The sequence below is a fragment of the Mustela putorius genome, unplaced genomic scaffold, assembly GCF_011764305.1.
Source record: "Mustela putorius furo isolate JIRA1106 unplaced genomic scaffold, ASM1176430v1.1 tig00537275_pilon_pilon_pilon, whole genome shotgun sequence".
Taxonomy (NCBI): Eukaryota; Metazoa; Chordata; class Mammalia; order Carnivora; family Mustelidae; genus Mustela; species Mustela putorius.
Window position 1 is genome coordinate 471,600 of NW_025422413.1, and position 20,668 is coordinate 492,267.

The 20,668-nt window shown below is 43.3% G+C and overlaps 1 protein-coding gene across 1 annotated transcript in view; it reads left to right on the plus strand.

The window, feature by feature from the left end:
- The first annotated feature begins 11,061 nt into the window (after positions 1–11,061).
- The window catches only part of PSD3 (pleckstrin and Sec7 domain containing 3), a 624,510-nt gene continuing 614,903 nt past the window's right edge, over positions 11,062–20,668 (plus strand). Inside the window, exon 1 of the mRNA XM_004775730.3 lies at positions 11,062–11,894. Within this exon, the coding sequence (XP_004775787.1) occupies positions 11,148–11,894 (747 nt within the window). The 5' untranslated portion in view covers positions 11,062–11,147. The remainder of the gene's footprint in view (positions 11,895–20,668) is intronic.

Consider the following 20,668-nt stretch of genomic DNA (forward strand, 5'->3'; position numbering starts at 1 on the left):
AAATTCTCCAACTACAGTTGGAAACACTGAGCCCAAGAGAAACCTGTGCTGTTGTAGGACTTTATCTTCACTAGTTGCACCGCATGCCCTTGACTTGTGTGGAGTTCACTGGGAATAGTGGGTGTAGGTGAGACTCTCTCTGGCCTGCTTAAGGCTCATTCTCCCCCCTGCTGCCCCACTCGCCTCTCCAGGAGCTGCTGAACCTGGACAGTGTATAAGGAAGCAGCCTTAGGAAACTGTTTACACCAAGATATTAGTGGTATGGTGGATTTGCTCCTCCAAGAGTAATTAGAATTTTACGAGAGCATCCAGCCTCATGCCCAGGTGATGAGTGACCCAGAGAAATTAATCTGTAAGGGTAGAGCTTTTGGATCTCTGCCCCTCTAATGAGCATCTCTTTTAGGCAAGGCAGGCCTTCCTGGCATCCTTCGAGTTGTGTCCTATGGAAATGTATTTTCTTCTCCCACTGATAAGGCCGTCCTGACTTCCAGAGCAAAAGAAGTAATGCTAAGTTGAAAAAGAGACCGTAACACATATATGTGTGGAATGGAATAAACAACCATTTTCCATCACTGAAACAGCGACACAGACCTAATGAAAAGCATTCTATTTCAAACAGTTATACTTCTAAGTATTGCTTTCTGCCCTTTACACTTCACTCTTCTTTTTCTCCTTTCAAGATAAATAGGTCTTTTTTCTCCCCTGCTATTAGAAGATTTCCTCTGAAAGGCACAGACTGTGTGTAAGAAGCACATCCATTCATATCCAGCTGAAGTAGTCAATGCTGCCTGGTCTGCCAGGCCCAGGGGAACCGGATCCATGTGCCCCCGTCTGTCGGCATCTGCCCACGGGGTATGGCCACGTGCCCACCAAGCTCAGTGCACCATACTGATTCTGTTCTTCTCCCAGCAGAAAGGACATTCTATGTCTCCCAGGCAGGGTTTCTCTTTGCTTCCTGACAGGAACTTAGCTTGAGCGCCACAGAGAAGGACTCGGGTGTCTGGCAGACCACAGTAGTTGCTACGGTGGCTGCTTGGCCCAGTTACACTCAGAGCCTCTGTTTACTTATCTAAACCTGGAGGTGCCAGTGTGCATCCTGGGAAGTCGTGAAGTGTGGTCTGCGAAGGGCCTGGCATGCTCACGCCCAGCGTGGTATGGAGAAGTAGCTCTGGCCAGATCCCCAAGAAAGCTTTGTTGCACTGAAGCACCGCACTGTATACACTAACACACCGTCTTTCATAGACTCAAAGTCACTTTCCCCTCAAAAGCCTTAAAAGACCCCCTTAAATATATTTTCAAGGCCTTCCGTGATCTAGAACAACCCCCCCCCGCCATTTCCCATTGTAAACCATGCTTGGCGTAGAAATCCATCATTTTGAGCCACATATCATATGCCCTCAACCTCCTGCATCATGCCCTATTTCGTGTTTTTCCCTAGTTTCCTCCAGCCTTGAATGGATGACTCCCTCATCTTTACCTATTGTAATGCTGATCAACAAGGCCACCTCAGGTGACTTTCTTCTGGGAGACCTCCCTGACAGCTCTGTCAGAATAATCTCTCTCTGCTTGTACCTCTAGTCAGTATTTATCACATATCACTCTGTCTTGTATTAAAGCTGTGCTTTTCTGTCTTCACCATTAGATTACAAGCTTATTAAAGGTAAGAACTTGTCCATATAGACACCATTTCTTCAGTTAACAAGTATTTATTATGCTAAGTAGTGTGCTGGGTACTAGTTGTGGGGTGAAGATCAAAATCACGTGGTGCCTGCCTGGTCCTGGAGGAAGCAGACCTCAAATAATCAAGCAAATAAATCACTCTGTGATGACATGTGACAATATGTGCTAGGAAACTGATGGCAGAGATGGGTCCGTAAGTAAATATTTTCTGAGCTGCCCTCTCTTCCCTACTCTCATCTCATCTTGATCTTCAAAAGTCATATGTTCATGTTGCTTCTAACCTGGCAGGTCACGCCCATTCCACCACACCCTAAGTTCTCTTCCAAACACATCTCTTTTCATTCAGTGTGCGAATTTTTCAAATCTTCAAGTTCTGGTTCCTTTTGGCTTAATAATTCCATCTTTAAATCATTTCTCTCCTCTCATATTTTACTGTAAGAAGTCAGAAGAAACCAAGTCACTTCTTCAACACTTTGTTTAGAAATCTCCTCAGCAAAGTCCCCAATTTCATGGGACGCCTGGATGGCTCAGTCAGCTAAGCATTTGCCCTGGGCTCAGGTCATGATCCCAGGGTCCTGGGCATCCAGTCCCATGTCAGGCTCCCTGCTCAGCAAAGAGCCCGCTTCTCCCCCTCGCTTGTGCTCTCTCTCACTATCTCTGTTTCTCTCCCTCAAATAAATAAAAAAAATCTATAAAGCATCCAATTTCATCACTGGCAAGTTCTACCTTCCACAAAATACTAGAACACGGACACAGTTCAGTGGCGCTCTTTACCATGTTACAACAGGGATGGCCTTTTCTCCATTGTCCAATGACATGCTCCTTACTTCCATCACAGACCTCATCAGAATGGCCTTTGTTGTTTGCATTTCTATCAACATTCTCTTCAGGATTATTCACGTACTCTGTAAGATGGAAACCTTCTTTACAGCTCTCCTTTACCTTCTGAGCTCCCACCACAATTGTTTATAAACATTCCTGTATGATAATTTCAGCTTCGTCTAACAGGCAACTAAAACTCTTCCTGCCCTTACCTATAATCTAGCTTCAAAGCTGCTTCTACATTTTTAGGTTATTTGTTGTAGTAGCGTCCCATTTCTTGGTATGAATTTCTGTCTTAGTCAGTTCAAGCTGCTTTCACAAAATACAATAAAGCGGGTGGCTTATCAACAGCAGAAACTTACCTCTCACTCTTCTGTAGTCAAACAAATCAAAGATCAAGGTGCCGGCCAACTCAGTGTCTGACGAGAGCCTTCATCCCAGTTCACATTGCTGACTTCTTGGTGTGTACCCACATGACAGGAGAAGGAACAGTTCTCTGGCCTCTTCCTTCAAGGACACAAACCCCACTAAAAAGGCCCACACTCGTGACCTGTTACTTCCCAAAGGCTCCATCTGCAAATACCATTATATTGGGATGAGGTTTAAACCTATAAATCCTGGGGGGACCTTAACATTCAGGCCATAATAGCATTCATCCGTTGACTCTCCCCAGTGTCCCCTTCTGAGCCCTGTAGCTCTTTGGCCTCACTGCCTCTAAGGACATTTACTTACTTGTGTCTGGATTCAGAGTTTTCCACATAGGCAGCACCCTGATGGATGGAAGCTGCTTCTGGACACTGATAGTGCATACTTACCTCCGCAGTCCCTACCACACAGGAGATGCTCAACAATATTTGTTGAAATGGGGAATTTGTGTCCCTTCGTGGCAATGACATATGTGCCACTGATGTTAGAAACCTCAATTGACACAAAACAGAGGTGCATAGAAGAAGGGAGGAAAAATAAAACAAGACAAAAATCAGAGAGGGAGACAAACCTCTTACAAGAGACTCTTAACATAGGAAACAGAGGGTTGCTGAAGTGAAGGGGGGTGAGGGGATGGGGTCGCTGGGTGACCGGCATTAAGGAGGGTGTGTGATGCAATGAGCACTAGATGTTATATGCAAATGATGAATCACCGACCTCTAGCATATTCACTCTATGTTAATTAATTGAATTTAAATAAGATAAAATTAAAATAAAGCTGCAATTGTTCAATCAATTTGTCTTATCTTAAAAGAAAGCATCTGAGAAGTTTCCAAGAAGATAAGAAAGCATCTTCTCTTAAAAGAAAGCATCAGAATTAAAATTCTCCTCTGTAGTCCTAACATGGTAACTATTCAGTAACACTGAGTTAGGGCAGATTTTTTTTTTTTTTTTTCCACAAATAGAGGTAGAATCTGTGCTCCTGGTGAGGTATGGGCTAGACCTGCAAGCTGGTCAGGGCTCTGTTCTTTTTGTTCCTCTTCTCCAAAACAAAACCTAGGCCTATCTCCAGTGACCATCATTCCTTTGACCTGAAGCACCTGTCAAGAATTATAACAGAGGCCCAGAAATGCTAAAAAACAAAGCAGGGAATCTATTTTGGATAAGTACCCCCAAATATCATCTAGCCTAATTATATTCTAGACTTCTCCCTTCCTATTACTTAAGGGATTACATCATGCCTTTCTTAGGAGAGAAATTGTGTTTACAACATTGATCCAGGAGACTGGTTCGATTCCGGATCATTTTGCCCTTGCAGGAATTAGGGAATAGAGCAAAAGATCAGACTCCCAAGGACTGAAGATCACTGTGTTTTCCCATCAGAGCCTTTATGCGGGGGCTTTATTACTGCAGGGTAGAGAGTAGATGCTCAATCAATATGTGTCTAGTAATTGTTTTTATTATTTATTTATAATTTATGTATTTATTATCATAAAACCTCTTTCACTTCCTTTAAACATTGCCTCATTGTGCAAGTTGGTATGCCACACACATACAGCTTTGCAAATTCACTGCTGAATTAGTTATAATTAAATAGTGTTTCAAGTGAACTTATTGTCTGGTATATCTAAAAAATTATCAATATGTGATTCTGATCTGAGTATACAACTAAGCCAAATGTTTTACTTATGGCAGAAGAGTTGTGACACTAAAATATTTTGGATTTTTGGTACTGAGTCAGGAGTTAGCAAAAAGAAAAATTCTAAAGCTTTTTGGAAACTTCTTTCCTTTCCTTTCTTTTCTCTTTCTTTCACCACAGGGAACAATATGTGACTGGCATTAGAATAAATGTTGTTGACAGAAAATGCTAGAAAAGAAAGGATTACTGATGGCTGGAGTGTCTGGCAAAGGTGTCAGAAAGCTGGTAGAATCTATAGAGGACCCCAGAAGGGAGTAGTGTTTGCATAGTTGGAGAAGACAGAGAGGGAAGGGGCTCAAGCCAGCATCTCCGTGAAAGCTTTGCATGAGGAACACATCTGCCTGAGGGGGGTCACATGGAAAAGCAGTGGGAGAAAAGTCTGGGAAAAAAAGGGGGAAGGCACAGGTAAACCAGTGGTGGAGATTATTTTTATGTTGGGGACTGGTGACCACAGGTCATGGGCATGATTGACTTGGGTTCTTAGAAGACCGATGTGGCAGCAGCTAGTAAAATCTGTTGAATGGGGATGGAGTGAGCACTGAAGGGACTTGGAGTGGTCTTGAATAAGGACAGGGATGCACTGAGAGGCCCTTGGCCCCTGTTTGGAGTTAGGACAAAAAGGGCTCAAGTGCTGGCTTCACCTCCTGTTAATGACCTTGGGCAAGGTGCTTCATCTCTCCAGGCCTCAATTTCTTCATCCTATGGCCTCTTGCATACTTACCTGGATAGCAAATGGGAAGTCTTTGGCACACAGTGAGACTAGATAAAATTGCAACTATTATGGAGTTCAGCAGAGATGTGTCTTTTCCTCTAATTAGTTATTAAAAAAAGTACACTTAGACACAATCCCTATTCATCTAATCAAGGTTTTTTGAAGACTGCTACTGGCAAACTCACCACTCCGTAAGGATGGCTTCACTGAGGAACAATCTGGAACAATTAGAGATGAAGTGAGGGAGGTATAGCCTCTGCCTCTGACCTGGGTCTCAGAACACAAACACCTCAAACCTCACTCCTTATACCACAAACTGTCCGTATCCCTCCCCACCCCCTCTGTAAAGTGGAGCCTGCTCCCTACGTTTGACAGTCCAGTGCTTCCACGGTGGAAAAGGCTTCAGAAACCATGAACTAAAAGACAGCCATGCAGGCATGACACAGAGCAGAGCATTTAAATTCCTCATGGCCATCGCTCTCGTCTGTTCAAGAACTTTTTCCATTTACTTCAGAAACAGTCAGCCTATGTGACAAGATGCTGGGGCAGGCACATACCAACTTAAAACACGAGTCCCTCAAAACACACCCGTGTGTGTGGGGTCAAGGCGGCAGACAGTAAAGGAAACAGAAACAGGATGGAAATGGGAAAACTCCATCTGGTTCTTCCAAAAATAATCATCGCAAGGGGGAATACCTGACATGGTGTCAAGTTTTGAAGAAATGAGCCGAGGTTGCTTTTTGGGGAGAGACAAAAAGTGGTCACAGGGGAGTGAGTCTGAAGAAAGTAAGAGGTGCAGGAGTTGAGGGGACCCTGTGCCCTGGTACTTGAAACAAATGTGAGAAAAGTTTTCTTTTCTTTTTTTCTCATCTCTCCAAATCTCAAGTATTTCTCTGTAAAATAGAATATAAAGTTGGTCCCTAATTAGATGCATTTGGAAGCAACGTGGCAACATGGAAAGAGCACAGACTTTGGAGACTGAAAGACCGGAGTCCACATCCACTTAATTGCTATGTCACTTTGGGAAAAAAGTTTAACTTCTGCAGACCTCAGTGTCTGCTTTGAGCCAGTGACTCTAATATTTACCTTCTTGTGAAGATTAGATATAAATATATAGGCATATAGTAGACATTCAGTAATGGTAACAGGTAACGTCGGCATTCACACATTCACTACTATGCAAATCTCCTTATATAAGCCACAACTGTGAGGTAAGGTGTATTTCTAACCAACAGAGAGAATAACCTAAAGAATCTTGAAGCCTTATTTGAAATGTCATGAATAGGAATGCTCAGCACTTATGACTGACATTGCTCAGACTCTCCTAGGTGTGTCTTTCAGTTCAGTCCATGTCCCTGCCCTAGGTATACTCTCTCTGGCCTCTTCATGCTTCCTTAGCCATTCAGGTTTTGTTTCTGCCAAACTCTTCCTCAGTCTCATACCCCACCCTTACCTCTGCTTCTCATTCTTTTTGGACTCCAGAATGCATTTTCCAAACACATATAACAGGAGAGGCTCTAGTTACTACCTCCTTTCCTTCCCGTCAGGCTGTGGATGACCAACAGGTCACAAACACATTGGACACAGTGACCCCAGAAGTTTCCCAGTTTAATTGCCAAGGGTGGACCACTGTGGATGCCACCTTCTGTGAGAATGAATGACTGGGGAGAGGCAGGTTGTGACTCCTTTGACTTAAACTCTGAATAGAATATTTCCAGGAATCCTTGGGATTCCCCAGATTCCCCTCTAACACTCGTTCTCTAGAATCACCATTCCTGGGAGAATTACTTATCTTTAACTCAGACAACAGCTCTTGATTGTACCATTTTGTATAATCTTGAATCATTTAACCTCTTAAAAATACCAGGCAACCTTTAGAGAGTTTCCCTCATCAGCAAATGTAACACATGTATGGTGAATAGGTCTTTCCTGGGAATCCAGGCTTTGGAGATGGGAAGTACACACAGGCTGAACAAACTATGTTGATTGGGTCCACCCATCCTAGTGAGGGGAAAGAGCCAGACCTGGATGAAAATCTCAAATTTCTACCCTCTCAAACCATGTTGCTCTAAGCAAGTGACTTCATTTCCCTTATTTTCTCTTTTCTGCATTTCTTTTTCAATTTTATTTTATTTGTTTATTTGAGAGAGAGAGAGAAAGCAAGAGCAGGGGGGAGGGGCAGAAGCAGAGGGAGTAGCAGACACCCCGCTGATCAGGGAGCCCTGACATGGGGCTCAATTGTAAGAGGGGGTCATGACCTGAGCCCAAGGCAGACTCTTAACTCACTGAGCCACTCAGATGCCCCTTTTCTCTGTTTCTAAAAGGGGAATCATGCTGCCTACTTCCTAAAGTTGTCATAATGCCTAAATGAGAAAAGCAAGTACTCTGATCTACCTTCCCAGTGCCCACTCCCTACTCCACCCTTGTTAAAATTCTAGAATGTTCTTTTTTCTCTAAATGTAATGAAAAGAAGTCACTACCAGAAATAGACTATAATTTAAGTTCCCTGTTGTTTGCAATCACACCTTATGAATCTTGAAGGTAAAGTGGTGTTAGGAGTCAACCTAGAATCCTTTCAGACAAAGAAACCTTGAGTTTTCAGAGAAATCAGAGACAATGACTTAGAGTTATTGGTGATATTATTATAACAAAATCCATGCTGACTTAAAGACCTAATATATTCTTACATAGATTATCCCATTTGACCTTCAAAATAAATCTGTAAGGCAGGAAAGACAGAAATTTATTTTGCTCAGGTAAATGCCCTGAAGTTCAGAAACTTGCTGTGAGTCATAGCTAATAAATGATCACACCAGGACTCAAGCACAAGTGTCCAGACTCCAATTCACTACAGAGTCTTCCCTCATCCCAATTAATTTCTTAGCTCTTAAATGCTTACCCATCTATTGTGCTGAGTGAAATAAGTCAATCAGAGAAAGACAATTATCATATGATCTCCCTGATATGAGGAAGTTGAGAGGCAACGTGGGGGACTTAGGGGGTAGGAAAGGAATAAATGAAACAAGATGGGATTGGGAGGGAGACAAACCATAAGACACTCTTAATCTCACAAAACAAACTGAGGTTTGCTGGGGGGAGGGGGCAGGGAGGCGGGGGTTGGGTTATGGACATTGGGGAGGGTATGTGCTATGGTGAGTACTGTGAAGTGTGTAAACCTGGCAATTCACAGACTTGTACTCCTGGGGCTAATAATACATTATATGTTGATAAAAAATAAAAAAAAAATTTTAAAAAGATTAAATGAATGAATTTTTAAAAAATGCTTACCGATCACATGAGAAGTATGAAAATGTGTGTGATTGCCCATCGTGATGGAATACAAACATTTAATGCCACAGCTCAAACCATTCCATTGGGTCGACCAGTTTTCTCTAGTAGTGTGTAGCTATAAATTCTAAAAGTTGCTAATATAAATGTTAGACCATTATGTTCCAGCTGCTATGCTAGTTAAGCCCTTTACATACACTTTCACCTAATCCTCTCAGCAACCCTATAAAGTAGGTATTGTTACCTCATCTTAGAGAAGAAGAAACTAATGATCAGAGAGCTTAAGTAACTTGCTCAAGGTCACATAGCCACACAGTGGATTCAGAGAAATATCTGTCTGTCACCAAAGCACATGCTCTCCATCTCAGTGCTATTTACACCATAGCAGAAACCCATGATTCTCTGGCACTTGTCCCAACTTCTCATATAGAACTCCAGATTCCCTTTAAGGTTCCCCCCAAATACTTAAGAGTGTCCTAGTGAGGTGTCTTACGTGTGACCTCCAAGTAAGTCCTACCAGCCTTTCTGTCAACTCTATAGCAACATCTGCTATTCCAAGCCTGCACAACCTAGAAATGAAATAAACAATAAATAAATAAAATTAAAAATATAAAGAGGTGTAAGAGAGAAGTGTCCCGAGCACACCACCACTACCACCAGAGCTCTTTTCTACATAGTTTTCTTTGGAGGTTGGAGTGAGGTGAGACTTCTGCTCTGCCAGCTCTTTAAAGCCCTGGCCCATCTGCACTTGTGGGAAACAGGCAGCTGGCAATCATTTCACTTCCCTGAGCTGCACATTCCTCAATTGCAAGATGAAGGTGAGGCCACCTCCTCATGGGACTGCGTTCTGCCTTGAATCACATAAGGCATGCAAAGCACCTGTGGGATCCTTGGCGCCTGTAGAGGCTCAAACAAAATGGTGGTTTCTTCTCACCCAAATCCCTGTCCTGTACAAACACAAAAGTTTTCTGGCCTTCTTAGCAGTAAATCCGTTAACAAACTAATGTGTGCTGAGTGGTTAGTGTCCAAGCGAATACTTTGACAGGAGAGTGAGTAAATTGCATAAGAACACCAGCCAACACTCACACTGGACTTTTATTGAAAATAGTGTGATCACATCAACATGTCATTATTTCAGTGGATGGGAGAACACTGTTTTGCTAAAGTTTTCTCTGTAATGGTGTTTGTTGAAAGGAGTTACGGTGTCCCATGCCTACACAAGACAGCTCTGGCACATTTCTCAGTAGCTGTACACTGAGTCCTTTGTCAACTGTCTGGAAATGTGAGCAGAGCTGCCATCACCTTGGATGTAAAGGTTGTGTGAAGATGTTTAACAATAAAAATAAATGGAGAGACCCCGGCACCCATCCTGAGAACAACCCAAGCTGCGCTGGTCAGCAGTGGTCAGCCAGGGCCATGGCCCTGCATTACTCCAGGGGTGATGCCAGTGGAAGGTAATGGCCGGGTGCCAGGGAGAGGGACAGCTCAGGCTCGTGTGCTGCCAAGCAGCCAACTTTCTGGGCTCTGGGCTCAGTTCGTCTCCTAGCATAATATCCGGGGTCTCTTTCCGTCATGTCATCATTGAGAAAGAAAAGACCTTTCCCACCCCCCTCCCTCTTCATTCCTCAGGGACAAGGCCACAGGACTCAGAATGTTCTTTTCCACTGTGAGAGGTATTGAGCCTATAGTAACACCCTGCAAGTGAATTACTCAATGAATTTTCAGGTGGATTTCTACAGTTCTCACAAGAGGATGAAGTGTTTAAAATGAACAAAAGCCCCTTGCATCTGATTTGTCACCAGCTTGTTTTTCTTATTTCCTGGTTTTTTTTTTTTTTTTTTTCTATCTTTCTGTCTCTCTTTTCCCCTTTATTTCTTTATTTTTATTTACTTGTGTGTATGACGCCAAGTATTTTGATGTGGGACTGTAGGACTCCTGGGGAACTCCTAAATAACCACAGGATTTAAAGAGGAAATTCGTTAAAACATTAAAGTTGTTCACAAGTGTGCATTATCCGTGCAGGCAAGGGAGATTAAAAGGACACTTTGAAGTGTCCTGGAGGTTTCGTCTGTCAATCACAGAGCCTCTCCCCTGTCAGACACACGAGAACAGGTGTAGCAAGTATGGAATTCAGGATTCAACAGTGAAACAAGTAACTTCAGCCTCTTCATTTCAAATATAGGGAAGGGGGCATTTAATTAAGACAAAGGGATTCCGTCAGACACACCACGGTGAGAGTGGCAGAGTCTTGACTGTTCCCTCCCAGCCCTCACTCCTAGACTGGGCTCTGTTTTTGTGATTCTGTGCAGTGAGTGCTGAGTCCAGTACCAAAGCCAACAGGACCCCTGCTCCTTGAAGATTCCTCCTGGGGGGCTGAAGGTGTGTCCTTTGCTTCCTCAGGCTGTCATTGGAACCATGGGGCCAAGTCACGTCTGCCCGCAGCTGCCAGCATTTGCCTCACTGGACACCGAGGTCTGAAGCTTGACGCTGGCAAGAGCCAGCCCTACCCTCTTGGAGGAAATGGCTGAACAGCCTGAGCAACAGCAGATGAGAACTTCCTTCCTCTTCATCCAGCTGCAGGCCCCCCCTGCTGGAGCTCTCCCCTCCCGTTCTACAGCAGCCCCAGGGGGCCCGGAGGAGGGACACATTTTCCCAGGTCCCAGGACTGGCCTCTTGGCAGGCCGGGGCCTCAGGCGCACACAGGGCTTGGCTGCTCCTCCCTTGCGCCTGCTGCAGAAGGGGGGCTCTGGGACTGAGGAACCAGCTGCTTTCAGTTGCTCTGCTCTGAAGGAGGAGGAGAGAGAGGAAAAACCCCAGGATCTGGATGGAAGGAGGGGTGGCGTTTGCAGATCCCCACGTCACAGACCTTCCCTGGCCACTGCCTCCAGGAAATTTGGACGACTACAGCCCCTGTCATGCAGCCTTCCTAGCCCAGCTCCCGTAATGAGCGATGAAAGCAGCGATTCCTCCATGGGCTGGGAGCACTGGCCAGCCATCTCTGCCCCCCAGGACCTGTGGAGCACAGACCCTTGGTCTTGGGATGCCTTGGGATGTTCAGTTCCACAGGCCAACCTGGCTCACCCTACTGACAGGGGTGAAAGTGTTACGCTGAAGACAGCTGTTGCCACCTGCCAGGTGCTCCCGAAGAGCTATGAGGAGGGCACTGGCACCACAGGGCGAGCCAGGAGAGCAAGGCTCTACAGATACTCTCCGCACATTCAGACCAGCCAGAGCTACCCCGCCCCGCCTGCCACTCTGCCTCTCAAGGTAAGAAAGTGTGTGTGGCTGAATCCCCAGACTCCAGCTGTTCCCCTAGAAGAGGAATCGAGTGGGGACAGATGAGCCCACGAGTGTTCCCAGTTCCTCCATGGAGGGCATACACCTCAGTAGCGGAGGTAGTCGCCAGCCACAGTCCCCCGGTCCTGGGCCTGTATCTTTCCTCCGTGTTCTGCCACCTTCTCTGCCATTAACAACAACTTGTTTGAAAGGAGAGAGTGAATAACTATTTCCCGAGATTTCTGCCAAAAATAGGAGAAGTAAAGTTAGGCGAGGAAGTACATACTTTTAGGGGAAGGCCGGAGGAAGGGCAAAGGAGGCATGCAGACCTTTACTGAGCCTCCCAGAGGAATAGAGGCCCATATCCCCAGTCCCAGATGGGGGCACTGAGAAGTGGCTAGGCAAAAATCCTCTGCCTGCCAAAAACAAAAGGGCAAAAGCAAAACCTATTCTCCAGAATAGACTGTGAGGGCTTTGAGGAGGCTTCACTGGATTTTGTGAAGGTTTTCAGAACTGGGGTACAGCTTGGAACTCAGACACAGTTTTACATGCTTGACCTTCTAAGGCCCACATCTACTTCCATCGCCCTCCCCTGCCCCACTGAGGATATGTAGATCTGGGCACCAGCAGCCTGCCGGCCTCCATTTCCCAGCAATAAGGGAGCAGTAGGTCATTCTATGTGATCCTCGGGGTATCTTCCAGCTCTTCAGGGCTATACGCCCAATCACAGCCATGCTGACACTTTGTTCTTAGCGTCTTATTCTCTGTATCTCTGACCCCACCTCTTCATGGTGCTGGTGCTCTCTCCCCCCAGTTCAGGTGTATGGCTCCCAAAATGGGTGGGCAAAATAAAACCTTATGCTTTTATTTTCCTTTTCTTCACAGCATGAACAATTTGCTCTATTTTGCACATGCATAGGTGACAGCAGTGAGGGTGAGGAAGAGTCTGTCTGTTGGTGTTGCTGGGATGAGACAGAAGAGTAGGGATTCTTGTTGGGATATGTGGAAGTTTGACATGGAGGGGACTCTCAGGGACCTAACAGGAGAAGTGGATGAAATTCACAACATCAGAAAATGGGTCTTCCATGGGCTTAGAAGTGGTGTGGCTTCATCTAGACTCTGTGGCTATCTCCTACATGCTCTGTGGCTATCTCCTACATCTCCTCCACACTATCCTTCCTTTCCCTTTCCCCTTTTAACACGGAGCCTGTACAGTTAAGAATCAGGGAGAAAGGATGAGCGCAAGTTCTATTCAGGGGAACTCTTGGAAGAAGAGAGATGCTAGCATGCTTCCTTAAGAAATAGTTTACATTCCTTCCTAGTTCTTGTATCACTCATTTCCTACAGGGATTTAGAAGGAATGACATACCCATGCGTCAGAGCCCTGTCTCTCTATGTGGGGTCACACAGTAGTTGTTTATGTATTTGAATGCTGGTCTGATAACTTGAAAACTCCATCTTTTCCTACTCTTCCCTCCTGTCTTCTAGATATAAGCCCAAGCCTCAGAACTGTTACCATTTCTCAAGGGAAAGGTACCTTGGGAGTTGGTCCAAGTGGGTAGATTTTTTACCTTGTCTGCCTCATGTAGCCACTTTTGCTAACAGGCTCTGAGATATCTGCCTCCATCTAAAGTAGGGATTGCAAGATTCTGGAACTAAACTTAGATTTGTGTATGAAAGTGTTGAACAGTAAAAGGGACTGTCAGTAGCTCTGCATTAAGAGAGAGAAGAAGAGATGCAAATCTGTGGGGCATCAGGGTAGGAGGTCCATGCAGGGTGGGACTTGAGGTGGTTAGGAGGAAGCCTGGCTAAAAAAAATAAACCTTGAGTTTGCTGGTCAGATATTGTGATTACCTCCACCATAGGAAGGCAAGTTGGGAAATTAGCACCCTCAGACCACAAGTCCTTTAAATGCCTTATGGCTATTATTAACAAGGTGACCCCTGCCTGGTCTTTTGTGTTAGTGAAAGAGGAAATTAACAGAGATAGATTTTCCATCTGTGCAGTCCTGAGTAGATTAAAGTGTCTGGACTTGATAAATCATTGCATGAAAATTCTCCAGTCTTTTCATGCTTCTCATAGCTGTATAAGTCACAGCAAAGAGGCAGAAGGGTGATTAAAAACATCTTCTAATCACCTATGAATGGAAAGCCCTTGATTACCCATAATGGGAATTTTGCTTGATATACTCATGAAAAATGTGATCAATTATATTTGTTAAAGTGAAATGCTGGCTATACGGAAGCAAAGCCTACATATACTACATGTGTATGATAGGACTGAGGTTCATATATCAACTTTCCAAGCAGAAAAATCTGGATCAAGTGTAAACTCTCCTCTTCGCAATGCTACAGATGGCTTAATTTATCCTCTCACAGTTGAAACAAATGGGCTCCAATGTGAAAATTATTGACTTAAATCCTTCCAAGTTAGCATAGGGCATAAGCACAGCAAATCAAATCAAATCAAATCAATTCGTTCCTAATTTATATAAAAAATAATTATAGCACTCTGTGACCAACATAGGGCTTCCAATGCACTATTTCCTCTTATTGAAAACTCAAAACTCTGTGAGGATATATATTATTATTATCTCCCCTTCACGGATAAGAAGACAAGATGCTTAGGAATGGTCAGCAATTTTCTGGGTCCTATGACTAGGACATGGCGGCTCAGGACAGAGCCCAAGTATCCACTCAGACGCCAGAGCTCTTTCAGCCATCTCTCAGTGTCTTCTGAGAGGGGGGGTTTTCTTGGAAGGCAGCCCACTACTTCCTAGAACCTGGGACACTATTCTCCTACTTTCTCCGGTGGGAAGGATAGGAGAAGGACAGTCGGGAATATCAGGTCGAGTGACTAGCCTTGTGTGAATAAGCGCTGTTTTCTAGAAGCAGTGAAGGCCTGGGTTTGAAAGATGTAGAGTTCCAGCTCCTGGCAATGCCAGCTGAGGGCTATAACATTCCTGTGGTGAGTCTGTCAGTGTGAATCAGAAATTGTTCCATGGTCTGAGGCAAGAGGCTGCCCTAACCATTTCTTGGACCCCATGTTCTGCTGCCTCTCTGTGGGAACGAGAGGAACTGTCAATGTGTGGCTTGAATTTGGGGCTAACTAAAGATACAAAGACCATACAAAGATAAAGAAAACAAACACAACACAAGAGAGGGAGAAAAACTTTCTCTATAATGATTTTGTGAAATCTCCAATTTTTAAAAAATTAGGTCTTCATATCTTACATATTTTATCTTTTGAGATAACAATGACTTTTTGTATATAAATGACAAAATTTCCCCCCCAAATACCATTTTTTAAATCCCACAAAATTTTCACCTATAGCTTTAAATTTCCCAGAAAGTTTACCTCTCTCCATTGGCCTTCCTTTTTCTCTTCCTCTTTCTCTTCCTCGTCATCTCAAAAGCAATCACATTTTTGAGCTTTTATCACCAGCTTCCAGGAGTGGTCAGGTCTACAAAACAGGATAAAGTGAGCAGGACAGACAAGGAGTCCATGGGAGGTTTATGTGGGAGGGAGGCAGGAATCGGTGTTTCTTTTTTAAGGTAGTGGAGGGAAGTGCAGTCCTATTTGTCCTATAGGGAGGCCTTATCAAGCAGACTAGAAAAAAATATTTTTAACTTTCTGTGTCTTGGAGTGTTTTGCATTATAAAAAAGATAAATGTCTGAAATATAAGTCTGTAAAGTGCATTTTTAAAAAAAAAAAGATTATTTATTTATTTATTTATTTGAGAGAGACAGAGTTAGAGAGGGAGAGGCTGCATGCACAGGCAGGGACGAAGGGAGAGGGAGAAGTGGATTCCCTGCTGAGCAAGGACCCCCCCCCCCCCCCCGCCCCAATGCGGGGCTGGATTCCAGGATCCTGGGATCATGACTTGAGCGCAGGCAGATGCTTAACTGACTGAGGCAGCCAGATGCCCCAAAGTACATTAAATTTTTGATGGGAAGTTTTGATTTAGAGTAAAGTTCTCTGGCACTGGAATTTAAGAGATGAAAAAGGAAGCTCTGGTTCTGGGTACTAACTAGCTAAGTGGCCACTAACAACTCATTGAACAAAGCTAGGATATCATGTTTATTCTCTGAGGTCTTTCCAGTTCTGACACTCTGTATAAAGTATGAATCTACGAATCGAGAGAGGTAATGAAACTGTGATGAAATGGAAGTATTAAAACAATCAGCTTGTCCCTAAAGATTAATAATTTTGTCAAATGACCTCTCTGCAAGGAAGATACCTAGTGGGTAGCCTCTCTCGGGGAGATCTGGGACTTCAGTAGACACGAGGGTGTTTATATACATGGTAACATAGTGCCTGGGGCTTAACAGTTGAATGAGTGAATAAAGGAAGGAATGAAAGTTTGCAAGGCTGGTTAACATTCAGTGAAATGAAAGAATCAGTGCATTTTGAGAACAACAAAACAAATCCCACCATGGAATTTTAAGGACAGAATTCCCAGCTGTCGGTCCCCAAATGATTGATATTTCCTTCTCTGACCAGATTCCAGGTGAATAAATTCCCTTCTGGCATTGAATACTGACCCCTATCCCCTCCCCATATACTTAAGCTGCCCCTGGAAAAGGTCATTTATGTTATCTGGGGTAGAAACTTAATTACCTAAGTCTGTTGACTTTGTCTGGCCTGTCATAAGTTTAGAAATGGTTCTGCACATAAAATAGTATTCTAGATAATTCTACCTTTAAATTAAACCTTCTTGGTGAGCAATTTAGAATTTTAAAAAAGAAATTAGAACAAAGAGAGAGCTTGCACAAATGCCCATATAGTAACTTAAACAGCAATAGAGATAAATGGCAATGGTGACCCTTTTAAAATTGTTGGTACTTAGGATACAGTACTGTTGGGATTGAAAAGCTTATCTTTAGTCCATTTTACACTGCATTGGTTTTGATACAGATGTCTTGATTTATTACTTGAATAAATGAAGTCTGAGATAGCAGAACGGGTTTCAATTCTTTTTTATCTTGTGGTTTGCCTCTGTGTTCCCATGACAACATTTTCTTGCTATTTTTCTTTCCTTACCCTTTCCTTTCACGTTCAAACACAGAAGTCCTGGGGATCATTCTACTACCCTCAATGATCTATATGCTACCCTCCAGTGCTACCCTCAAGGAACTATATGCATTGCGGCATCTTGACCGGGAGAAGAGGGCAGAGAGCACATGGGCCACTTCACGGTTGGGGGTTCCTGTGACATACAGAATAGCAATTGGAATGGGAGCTAGGACATAGAGACTCTGGCCCTCTCTTTGATTTAAGTTAGCTAAGGATGGACAAGTCTCTTCATTCTGGATCTTAACTCCTTGTCTATAATATGAAAAGATTAGACTGCTTTCCTCCCATCTAGTTCTATGATTCTAAGTTCTTACCAATCCATGTGTGCCTACTTTAAAAGTCAACCAAAACTACAGCTTTTGATGACAAATCCTTGAAAGTCCGTCATATTTAGAAGTTACTGTGAGTTGGAAAACATCTTTATTGGTACAATTAAATGTCTCCTCACAGGGTAAGTAAGAACTAAATCCTTTCTTTTAAAAACGTTTATTTACTTTTAGAGAGAGAGTGCAAGCAGGGGGAGGGACAGAGGGAGAGGGAGAGAGAGAATCATAAACAGATCCCCTGCTGAGTGCAGAGCCCAATTCCAGACTCTGTCTCATGACCTGAGCTGAAACCATGGGTCAGATGCTAAACAAACTGAGCCAGACAGGCACCCCAGAACTAAATATATCTTAGAACACTTTACACCAACTGTTAATTGTTTTTTTTATAAAATATTAGCTGCATTAGTCAAGTATTAGTTTAGCCTGAGACATTTGGACAAAGAGACTAAAATTTAGTGTTTTTTATAGCTCTACAAAAAGTTTTGTTTTGTTTTTCTCTCATATTAAAAAGGAAATAAATGCTGAAAGGAATTGTTCTGTGTTTTGGTCTCTGGAATCAATTATTCAGGAAAGGAATTATTTGGAAATCAATTCTAATCAGAAATTAAGACCCAGAATGGTGAAGAGACTTGTCTCACTTAACTAGTTTGAGTTAGTTCCAACAGATTGCCTCAGTTTAAATTTGAAGGTTTGTGCCCTTGGACAAAAGTGTTCTACTTGTAAGATTTAGTTAAGATTCTTGGTTGTGTATAATTGAAATCCTCAAGGATACTTTATCCCAAATGCAGGGCACTCATTGGAAGAACACGTGTGTGTAAGAGTAGAGTCTCATAAAACCCTAGGACTTCAGGACCCTAAGATGTGGAGATGTGGAGATGTGGATGGGCCTCAGGACCAACTGGTGAGGGCTCCAGAGATTTCAGGGCTCTCTCTGTATCTCCTTTCTCTGTTGGTCTCTGAATCATGTTTTCTCTTTCTGCACATCTGCTTCCTCTATTCCCTCTTCCGCAGTGGGGAGGATGACAACCCATAATTCCCAGGTTTCTATCTCCTTTCTTTAGAGACAATTTAGACTAAGACTGGAGCCCTTAGGCCTACTTCCCAATCCCCCAGCAGGAGGCTCCTTGGTCCAGCACAGGTTGGGTGTCCCCCAGTTTACGATGGTGGAGGCAGGGGCAGGAACAGCTGACGAGACACTATCAGGTCTGCTGAAGCCCAATGATGATGGGACATTTTCTAGAAATTAATGGAACATGGAAAAGAGGGGAGCTAATTTGAATGAACAACCTAATAAATGACCAAAAACACTTTCATGGAGCTGTAAACTAAATTTATAAAGTGATCACTTTGTGTAAATGTCCTATCTGAGCCTTCTCAAATTTTAAGGAAGCCAGTTTTTATAGCCTTTGGGGAGATTTTTTAAAAAGAGCACAACTGAACTAAGCAATATATTAGAATTAAATTATTACCTGATACGGCTTATGAATAAATAGATTTACTTCTAGAATTTGATACTGGCTATGACGTTGTAAATTTTCTCTTTCAAATATGTTTCTTCTTCGTAGACTTTTCGGAGACCATAGGATGCTGGAAGATAACAACAAATCTAAGTACTTAGTGAAAGTGAGATTCTGTACTAGGCAGACTACCATTTCAGATTCTACATGTGATCTCTCCCACTTCATAGCAACTCATTGGGACTCCTGACCCATGTCAGAACAACGAAAATCGTAAAGATAAGCCACATTCCTTGAACTGGGTTATACTGATTCTGTGAACTGAACCATACCAATGAAAACAAAAGGTGGGGGGCACCTGGGTGGCTTAGTCCTTAACCATCCTTCAGCTCAAGTCATGATCCTGGGATCCTGAGATTGAGCCCCTCATGTGGCTCCCTGCTCCGCAGAAAGCCTGCTACTCCCTCTCCCACTCCTTCTGCTTGTGTTCCCTTTCTCGCTATCTCTGTCTCTGTCAAATAAATAAATAAAATCTTTAAAAAAAACAAAAACAAAGCAAAAGGTGGGTGCAAGAAGGAATGATGGTTCCATACAGTTCACGTTGTTGGGCTAGTGCGGGGCTACAGGTTTTAGAGGTTCCCTTTCCCTCCTTCTGAAGTCATCAGCAGCTGTGATCCTTTTTTGGCTGCCCTTTGTGTTGTGCATATTTCCGTGATTATATTTAGTCAATTTTAACTTTTTGGAATTTAACTTTCAATTTTCAGGATGTGTGGTTTTGTATTAACCTTTCAATTACTGGGTCCAGCAGATTATGTGAGCCAAAAATCTTCAGGGCATTACTCAAGCACTTATAGTGTCGTATTATTTGAAGATCCTACTTTATCAGCAAGGAGCTTGGTTTCTTTTTATTGAATTCTCTAAGTGATTATATGATGAAGGAAAAAGTAAAATGTCACACCATTTATCCCATGCCACAAGAAGAAAGATCTCAGGAGTTTGTTACATTTTTCCATCTTTTTCCATAAAGAATTTCAACTATGGTAGAAATAATAAATAAAAATAATGGTAAAGGTAAATAGTAATAAAGAATCAGGTCTTGGAGGCGCCTGGGTGGCTCAGTGGGTTAAAGTCTCTGCCTTCGGCTCAGGTCACGATCCCAGAGTCCCGCATCGGGCTCTCTGCTCAGCAGGGAGCCTGCTTCCCTTCCTCTCTCTCTGCCTGCCTCTCTGCTTTCTTGTGATCTCTGTCAAATAAATAAATAAAATCTTAAAAAAAAAAAAAAGAATCAGATCTGGGAAATATAAATAAGGATCAAGATGAAGAAGAGATCAAGCGAAGATCAGGAAAAGAGCAACGAGAACAACATAAATGTTTACAGAGCTGGTGGTGTTCAGAGTCAGATTGGGATCCGTGTTTTCCAGGCATCCATGCTGTGAAGGACTTGGTTAGCTGCACCTGCCCTTGGTGAGAAGGGAGGGACCGGAGGGAAGAAGGGGAAATAGGAAGGAGAGAAGAAAGGAAGGAAGGAGGGAAGGAAGTTTTCTTTAACGTGTTCCACAGAAATAATTCTCTCAGAAAACCAAATTCTGTTTGCCCTTTCAAATAGCAATAAAAAATAACATCTTGGGGGTGCCTGGGTGGCTCATTTGTTAAGCATCTGCCTTCGGCTCAGATCATGACCCCAGGGTCCTGGGATCTAGCCCCGCATTGGGCTCCCTGCTCAGTGGGGAGCCTGTTTCTCCCTCTCCCACTCCCCCTGCTTGTGTTCCCTCTCTCTCTGTCAAATAAATAAAATATTTAAAAAATACAAAAACAAAAACTTCTAAACCTCAACTTCTTTAATGGAAAGAAGAAGAAATAATAACACCCATCTCATGTAGTTAGTGGTTAAGTGCATTAAATAAA